The following is a 10,000-nucleotide window of genomic DNA, read 5'->3' as shown; positions in this document are numbered from 1 at the left end:
TCAAAAGTAGGCCAAAGCCCCATTACCTATGAAATTGTTTATGCCACAGCAAAGAAAGCAGAAAAGAGCAAATTTTTTATTTGCCAATCTTCTGATTTTCCCTGAACCAGCTTACACCACATACAGCCTGACACACATCATGGTGTTTGGTATTGCACTGGGACTCCCATTGTGATTAGGTTAAATCTGCAATGCTGGGACTTTTAATGCTATTTAGTATTTTGGTTTTAAATGCATTGCAGTATTTGTATTGTGTATTACAAAGCTATCTTCAAATTTCAGATTCTGATAAAATTTGCTCATGCAGGTTGTGCCTTTACCAAGCATGATGATTTAGCCCTGTGAAAAGGGTGTTTGTTGTTATGATGAGTGAGGAATTTTGCCTTACATTGTTTTTAAATAATCAAGGAAGGATATACAAAGAAATGAGAGCTGTATCTTACCACACAGCATAACATACACAAGAATGGAGGCCGCAGCAAGTTACCAGTCAGGGGAGAAGCCCACCAGTCTAGATGAGGTCATCCCAGACTTGCCTTCTGGCCCTCTGGATCAGCACAGGAGTCGTGCCAACTTCAACTGGAAAGTCATGAAGGCATACCTTGACCCTCCCTACATCATTCAGCTCATGGTAGGTCCAGTTTTTACATACAATATAACATGTACTTGTTTATAGATTAGTGTGTGTGTGTGTGTGTGTGTGTGTGTGTGTGTGTGTGTGTTGTGTGTGTGTGTGTGTGTGTGTGTGTGTGTGTGTGTGTGTGTGTGTGTGTGTGTGTGTGTGTGTGTGTGTGTGTGTGTATCATCATCATCATCATCATCATCAGGGAGCTAACCCCAGCAGGAACACATAGCTGCATCCACCCTACATTTCCACCTATAAGGGTCCCTCATGGTGAACCCCCAGGCAGGGGCCCGGTTCATCTCTAGCTCTTCACAACAGGTTTGATTAATCAGCCTATGCCACAACTTCCTAAGTCGTCCCTGAGGCCATCTCCACCCAGGGTTGTCTCAGGGGCTTCACTTCAATGCTAAATGCATCAAGAGCTGCCACTAGGGTTTCCAGAGATTCAGATGGAAGAACAGCATCATCAGCAAAGTCAGGGTCTGTAACCTTGATATTGCCCAGAGTTGCTCCACAATGACTTTAGACAGTAGCTCTAACAAGTATCCAGTCCATACAAATGTTGAAAAGTGTTGGAGCAAGAACACAACCTTGCCTCACTCCTGAACTAACAGGGAACACATGCCCCCATCACACTTTACAGCACTTTCAGTATGATTACAAGCTTGCTATTAATCCAATAATCCTTTTTGTAATTCCTCTTTGTCTCAGGATCTCCCAGAGTGATATATATATATATATATATATATATATATATATATATATATATATATATATATATATATATATATACACATTATATATATATATATATATATATATATATATATATATACATATAAATATATTTATGTGTATATATAAATACACATATGCACACATATACACAAACATTTATCTATATATTGATACATATATATATATATATATATATATATATATATATATTTATAGCCTCTCCATCATCAAGATGTCTGCAGTGCCTCCTTGTGGCCACCCATGGAAACTAGGTACCTTGCAGTCCTAGGTTGAACTGTGGAGGCTCTTGGAGCAGCAGGAGGCCCTAAAGGTACGGAGCTATGGCCCACCGGCGTGTGGATACTCCCTGGCTTCGTACTAACTCCTTGCCCCGCGCCCCCTGGGGTTAATGGGTGGCTGTGGGGAGGCAGGCTTGCGGTCCTAGGTTGAACTGTGGAGGCTCTTGGAGCAGCAGGAGGCCCTAAAGGTACGGAGCTATGGCCCACCGGCGTGTGGATACTCCCTGGCTTCGTACGTGAGCAGAAAGGAGGCCCTAAAGGTACGGAGCTATGGCCCACCAGCGTGTGGATACTCCCTGGCTTCGTACTAACTCCTTCCCCCGCGCCCCCTGGGGTTAATGGGCGGCTGTGGGGAGGCAGGCCTTGCCAGTCGCCCCCCCCCCCCCCCCCCCCCCGAGATAACCACTGGCAACAAACCGTTTAATTGTTGGTGCTGGGGGGAGGGCTAAAGTCCCTCCCACCCAGCAAGTACGGCTGGCTGTGGGTCCCTCTGGGTTGGCGACCGCTGGGACTCAGGTGGGGAGGGGGGGTTACCCTCCATCCCAGCTGGGTCCCAGCGGCCGCCAACCTGGCGTGATGCTTGTGGGGGAAAGCCCCAGGGAGCCCTGTAGGTGGATTATGGGGCCTGCAGCCAGCCAACCTCCTCTATATGGGGTGGCGTCGGTAGGGGTGGCATTGGTGGCTCCCACCCGGAGTGACTGCCCGAAGTTAGACCCCAGGCGGACTGTCAGGGTGGGGGCTTGGAACGTCCGTTCCCTGCGACAGGACGATTGGTTACCACTACTATCGAGGGAATTGAAGCAGCTGAGAGTTGAGGTGGCTGCTCTCTCGGAGGTGAGAAGACCTGGCAGCGGCACGATTAGTGTGGGTGGCTACACCTACTACTGGTCGGGCCGCAGCGATGGCCACCATCTCCAGGGAGTAGCCATAGCCATCTCCAGCAGACTTCAACCCTCGGTAGTTGAGGTCACCCCAGTCGATGAGCGTATCATAGTATTGAGACTGAAGCTTTCATTTGGCTTCATGTCTCTTGTTGCTGTATATGCTCCTAAGGATGTATATAAACTTGAGGTGAAAGAGATGTTTGATGCCAAACTTGCATCTGTGGCAGACAGATGTCCTCGGCGAGATATTCGTATTGTTCTGGGCGACTTAAATTCAGTATCCGGCTGTGATTGAGCTGGCTACGAGATGTCTGTCGGTCCTCATGGCTCAGGAGCTGATGCTGGCAGCGAGAATAGCCTCCTTTTCCATGACTTTGCTAGGTCCCAGAAATTGAGGATTTCTGGCTCCTGGTATCAGCGTTCTGACCCGCATCGTTGGACTTGATACAGCGGTATGGGTAGAGTGGCCAAGGAGATCGACCACATCCTCGTTAGCACTCGGTGGAGGATCCTCCAGAACTGCAGGGTGTATCGAAGCGCTGAGTTCTGTGGAACTGATCATAGATTAGTTGTGGCTACTCTCCGGGTCCACTTTAGAACCCCCCGTCGCCCAAATGAACACCCTAGGGTGTTTCATTTGGACAGATTGAGGGAGGATGAGTGTACCCGGGGGTTTGCTGAGGCTATCTCTGGCCGTCTCACAGCACTCAGGAATCCATTGGTGAATGCCCAAGAACAAGACAGAATTCCATCTGGCAGGAGACACTGGAAGCCACAGATGCTTGTCGTGCGGCTCGATTGTCAGGGGATCGCAACTTGCACCGCTTTCTAGTGCGCAGGACTAGGTCACTGATGAGAAGGGATAAGGAACAGTTTATCAGTAGTCTTGCAGAGGAGGTCGAAAGCCATTTCCTAGTAAATGACCTTCGTCCTGCCTACCAGGCTCTGAGAAAGCTGAACTCCAAGCCCTTCTCACAGATGACTGCAGTCCGCTCAGCAAGTGGCCAGATAATCTCAGATCCTGATGGGGTGCATGTGCGTTGGGCTGAGTATTTTGAGCAGTTGTATAAGGTTGATCCACCAACAGTTAAAATGGATGCGGGTAATGTTGAGACTCCTCTGCCAGACCCACCCATCAGCGAGGATCCACCCTCCCTGACCGAAATCAGGGGGGCGATCTCCAAGCTGAAGATGGGTAAACCAGTAGGTGTTTGTGGCATCCCAGCCGAATTGTTAAAGGCTGGTGGAGAACCTATGGCAAGGGGCTTGCATGTGGTCCTGTCTCCCATCTGGCAGACTGGTACCTTTCCCCCTGACCTGCTGAGGGGTGTGGTCATCCCTCTCTGGAAGGGGAAAGGGGATCGCTGGGACTGCAGCAATCACCGAGGCATTACACTACTCAGTGTACCAGGCAAGGTACTCGCGCACATCTTACTGAGACGTATCAGAGATCACCTGTTGAGGCACCAAAGGCCGGAGCAATCTGAATTCACTCCTGCAATAGACTGCATCCTGAATTCACAATAGACTGCATCCTGGTGCTTCGAATCATTATAGAACGCCGTCGTGAGTTCAGACGTGGGCTGCCCGCAGCCTACATTGATCTCAAGAAGGCGTTTGACACGGTGCATCGCGAATCTCTCTCTGGGAGATCATGAGACTAAGAGGAATTCCAACAAGGATTATTGGACTAATAGCAAACCTGTATACAGGCACTGAAAGTGCTGTAAAGTGTGGTGGGGGCCTGTCGAGTTTCTTCCCTGTTAGTTCAGGTGTGAGGCAAGGCTGTGTTCTTGCACCAACACTTTTCAACACTTGCATGGATTGGATACTGGGTAGAGCTACTGTCCAAAGTCACTGTGGAGCAACTCTGGGCAATATCAAAGTTACAGACCTTGACTTTGCTGATGATGTTGCCATTCTATCTGAATCTCTGGAAACCCTAGTGGCGGCTCTTGATGCATTTAGCAATGAAGTGAATTCCCCTGGGCCTAGAGGTCTCCTGGACCAAGACTAAGATCCAGGATTTTGGGGGCCTACTAGGAGACCCTATGCAGTTGGTACGTACTTGTGGTGAAAACATCAAAGTCTCAGAGAGTTTTATATACCACGGTAGTGCAGTTCATGACTCTGGGCTGTCAGACCAAGAAGTCAGTAGACAGATTGGCCTGGCAGCAGGGGTCATGAAATTTCTCGACAAGAGTATTTGGAGATGTCGGTACCTGTGTAGAAGGACCAAGTTACGTGTTTTCAAGGCCCTGATACTGCCAGTTTTACTCTATGGTAGTGAAACTTGGACACTATCTTGTGCTCTGGAATCTTGTCTTGATGCCTTTTGTAAGAGATCCTTGCGCCGGATCATAGGGTACAGTTGGCGGGACCATGTGTCCAACCAACGGCTGCACCGTGAGACCGGTGCAGGACTTGTTACTTGCACAATCCGTGATCGCCAACTCAGGCTATATGGCCACTTGGCTCGACTCCCACAGGATAATCCTGCCCATCAGGTTGTCTCTGTCCAAGACAACCCTAGATGGAGGAGGCCTGTGGGACGACCGAGAAGGTCGTGGCTTGGGCAGATCTATCAAACCTGTCATGAGGAACTAGAGATGGGCCTGGCCCCTGCCTGGCGGCTCGCCATGTGGGACCCTCGCAGGTGGAAACAAAAGGTGGATGCGGCTATGCGCCCCTGCCGGCGTTAGCCCCAAATTGATGATGATGATATATATATGTATATGTATATATATATCTATGTATATATATTTATATATACATGTATATATATACATTACATATATACACATATATAAATATTCATATATGTATATGTATGTATATGTATTATGTATATATACATGTATTCATATATATATATTTGTATATACATACATGTATATATATGTGTGTGTATATATATATACATATACATACGTATTATATACATATATACATACATACATGAATATATAAAAATGTATATATATAATATATATATCTATATATATCTATTTCTACATATATATAATATATATACATGTATATATATATAAATATACATATGCATTTATATATATGTATATATATATATGTATTTATATATGCATATATATTGATAGAAAGATGTAGCTATATATATATATATATATATATATATATATATATATATATATTTATAGACAGATATAGATATAGTTATATGCACGTGTATATATGTGTATATATATATATATATATATATATATATATATATATATACATACATACATACATACATACATACATACATATATATACATACAAATATATATACACACATACACACACACATGTAAATAGGGCTCGGACACTGCTGAGAAGGGACAAGGAACAGTTCATCAGGAACCATCTGAGGAGGTTAAATGCAATTTCTTGAGAAAACTGAACTCCTTGCAGATGACTGCAATCTGCTCAGTGGATGGACTGATCATGTCAAATCATGTTGAGGTTCATCAGGTGAGTATTTTGAGTAGCTGTACCAGGTGGACCCTCCAATAGTTAGCTTGGATGCAAGTGGTATCACAATACCAGTGCTGGACCCATCCATCAGTGAGGAACCTCCTACCCTTACTGAGGTTAAGATGGCAATTTCCATGCTGAAGAATGGGAAAGCCACAGATATATGTGATATCCCTGCTGAACTACTAAAGGCTGGGGGTGAACCTATGGCATGGGGCTTGCATGCAGTCTTGACTGCATGAATATATATATATATCTGGGAGCTAACGCCGGCAGGGGCACATAGCCACGTCCATCCCTCATTTCCACCTACGACGTCCCTCATGGCAAGCCGCCAGGCAGGGGCCCGGCCCATCTCTAGCTCCTCACGACAGGTTTGATCGATCTGCCCAAGCAACGACTTTCTCGATTGTCCCACAGGCCTCCTCGACCCAGGGTTGTCTCAGACAGAGACAACCTGGTGGGCAGGGTCATCCTGTGGGAATTGAGCCAAGGGGCTTTATAGCCTGAGTTGGCGATCGTGGATTGTGCAAGTAACAGGTCCTGTACCGGTCTCATGATGCAACCGTTTGGTTGCACACATGGTCTCGCCAACTGTACCCCATGATTTGGCGCAAGGATCTGTTACAAAAGGCATCATGATGAGATTCCAAAGCACAAGATAGCGTCCAAGTTTTACTACCATATAGTAAAACTGGCAGTATCGGTGCCTTGAGGAAACGTAGCTTGGTCCTTCTGCATGCGTAGTGACATTTCCAAATCTGTCCACATGAAACACCCAAGGCTGTTCATTGGAGTGATGGGGGGTTCTAAAATGGACCTGAAGAGTAGCCTAATCAATGATCAGTTCCACAGAACTCGGCACTCCGATACACCTGCAGTTCTGGAGGATCCTCCAACAAGTGCTAATGAGAATGTGGTCGATCTCCTTGGCCACATTACGCGTATCACTGTACCAAGTCCAACGATGCAGGTCAGAATACTGAAACCAGGAGCCAGAAATCCTCAATTTCTGGACCTAGCAAAGTCATGGAAAAGGAAGCTATTCTCGCTGTCAGCATTATCTCCTGAGCCATGAGGACCGACAGACATCTAATAGCCAGCTTGATGCAGCCGGATTCTGCAATGAAGTCACCCAGAACAATACAAATATCTCTCCAAGCTGTCTGATGCAAGATTGGCATAAAACATCTCTTTCACCTCAAGTTTATATACATCCGTAGGAGCGCACACAGCAGTAAGAGACATGAAGCCAAATGAAAGCTTCAGTCTCAATACCATAATACGCTCATAGACTGGAGTGACCTCTACTACTGAGGGTTGAAGTCTGTTGGAGATGGCTATGGCTACACCCTGGAGATGGTGGCCATCACTGCGGCCCGACCAGTAATAATTGTAGCCACCCACACTAATCATGCCACTGCCAGGTCTTCTCACCTCTGACTCTCAGCTCCTTCAATTCCCTTGACAGTAGTGGTAACCGATTGTCCTGTCGCAAGGAATGGACATTCTAAGCCCCCACCCTGACAACCTGCCTGAGGTCTAACATTGGGCAGTCACTCCGGGTGGGCACCACATCTGCCACCCCAACAGACACCACCCCATATAGGCTGGCTGCAGGTCCCATAATTCACCTGCAGGGTTCCCTGGGGCTATCACCCACAAGCCTCACGCCAGGGAAGCGGCCGCTGTGACGCAGATGGGATGACGGGTAACCCCCGCTCCCTACCCCAGTCCCAGTGGTTGCCAGTTTGCCGCCAGTATGGTTTTCTTGGGGAGGCAGACTGGCATGGCCTGCCTCCCCCACAGCCGCCCATTAACCCCAGGGGGCACGGGGGCAGGATTTACTATGAAGCCAGGGCATGTCCACACGCCAGTGGGCCATGACTTTGTACCTTTAGGGTCTCCTGCTGCTCCAAGATCCTCACGCCAGGGAAGCGGCCGCCGGGACGCAGATGGGATGACGAGTAACCCCCGCTCCCTACCCCAGTCCCAGTGGTTGCCAGTTTGCCGCCAGTATGGTTTTCTTGGGGAGGCAGACTGGCATGGCCTGCCTCCCCCACAGCCGCCCATTAACCCCAGGGGGCACGGGGGCAGGATTTACTATAAAGCCAGGGCATGTCCACACACCAGTGGGCCATGACTTTGTACCTTTAGGGTCTCCTGCTGCTCCAAGATCCTCCACAATTCAACATAGGACTGCAAGGTACCTAGTTTCCATATATTATATATATTTATACATATATAAATATATGTATGTTTGTATGTATATATATATATATATATATATATGTATATGTATACATATATACACATGTATGTGTGTGTGTGTGTGTGTGTGTGTGTGTGTGTGTGTGTGTGTACATATATGTGTATGTATATATACATATTCATATATATGTGTATATATACATATACTTATATATGTATATATACATATATATATATATATATATGTATATATATACATATATATATATATATGTATACACATATATATATGTATATATATATATATATATATATACACATATATAAATGTTTGTATACACATATATACATATTATATAGATATATATATATATATATATATATGTGTGTGTGTGTGTGTCTGTGTGTGTGTGTGTGTATGAATAGATTTTTATATAGATTTATAAATGAATATATATATATCATATAATTTGTATATATTCAAATATATATATATATATATATATATATATATAAAGTAATAAAGGACTGGCTTGCAAAGGTTGGTGTTGACTACATCAAGGACTGGCTGGGGAATTCCCCAGATTATAACCCACATAGAAAACATCTGGGGGTTCATCTAGAGGTGCCACGGGGGAGGGACATCTCAACAGTGCCTAAGGTCATGAGCACCTCCATGACATATGGGGCAATCTTGAACCCAGTCACCTTCAGTGGCTGACATAATCTATCCCAAAATTCGTGGCAAATTGAGCTTTGTACTGAAACCAGTAGATATTCTGTCCACATTAATTCTAATGTTGCATGAACACACATCACAAGGCAGTGACAAAAGTAATGTTAACAAATTTCACTAAGAAGACTACAGTTGAGATTGTGTTCCTAGCTGCAGTGGGTTAATAAACATTTGTAATTGTTTTTATAGACAGGTAGGCAGTATATATTTTTTCTTTTTAGGACAAAGCCTGCAAATTCTTGGAAAATGACCCAGTGTTCCAGCATAGGGATGGAGACATGACTTTAGAGGAAGAGAGGCAGATAACTTACAAACGTGTCAGAAGGATCATGAGTCATGAATTTGTGGATGAAGATGAGATCATGTATGATTATAGAAAGGTAAGATAGTCTAGCAAGTACATACGCATCCTGTAAATAACCCTACTTTTTATTTTAGTATTAGAATTTGCTTTTAGTTGTATGATCATTTATTATATATGGTACTAGTGATTTTTTGTGCTACATGCACTGTATATTGGTTATTATTGTTTTATATGTAAATTAATACAATTTCATTTAGAACAAAAAATAATTAAGAATTAGATGAAAAACAACGTTTTGCAAAATAAATTAAATTTCCAAATGTTGAATATCACCCTAAATTCCTTAACTATTGCCAGGCTCCAGCTCTGAACATCGTGATTGGGGGTTATGATTGGTCCTTAGCTGCCCGGAAAGGACTCTTGACTAATTTCATATCTTCAGGAATTATGGGTCTAGGGACAGAGAAGCATTACCACTATCTTGATGCTCTCAAGAATTTTGAGGTATGAATCACATAAATCATTGTTTAGACAAACTACATTTAGGAAATTTCTATGTACCATACCAAAACTTTTATCTTTTTCCTAAACTTATTTAAGGTGATTAGGATTGTATGTTTGAATTTTAGTCTGCAGATATGTTTATCTACATATATGCATACACATATTCAGGGATATCTTTTTATAAATGTTGTTTATCTATAATCT

At 44.4% G+C, this 10,000-nt stretch overlaps 1 protein-coding gene across 1 annotated transcript in view; it reads left to right on the top strand.

Annotated features, from left to right (window-relative positions):
• LOC125039773 (peroxisomal acyl-coenzyme A oxidase 3-like) overlaps positions 1-10,000 on the top strand; it is a 25,186-nt gene that overhangs the window by 342 nt on the left and 14,844 nt on the right. The window contains exons 2-4 of the mRNA XM_047634032.1: positions 451-631; positions 9,210-9,368; positions 9,650-9,796. Coding sequence (XP_047489988.1) covers positions 467-631; positions 9,210-9,368; positions 9,650-9,796 — 471 coding nt within the window. The 5' untranslated portion in view covers positions 451-466. The remainder of the gene's footprint in view (positions 1-450; positions 632-9,209; positions 9,369-9,649; positions 9,797-10,000) is intronic.

This window comes from Penaeus chinensis, chromosome 27, assembly GCF_019202785.1.
Source record: "Penaeus chinensis breed Huanghai No. 1 chromosome 27, ASM1920278v2, whole genome shotgun sequence".
In the NCBI taxonomy this organism is placed as follows: domain Eukaryota; kingdom Metazoa; phylum Arthropoda; class Malacostraca; order Decapoda; family Penaeidae; genus Penaeus; species Penaeus chinensis.
This window is presented reverse-complemented; position numbering and strand designations above follow the sequence as displayed.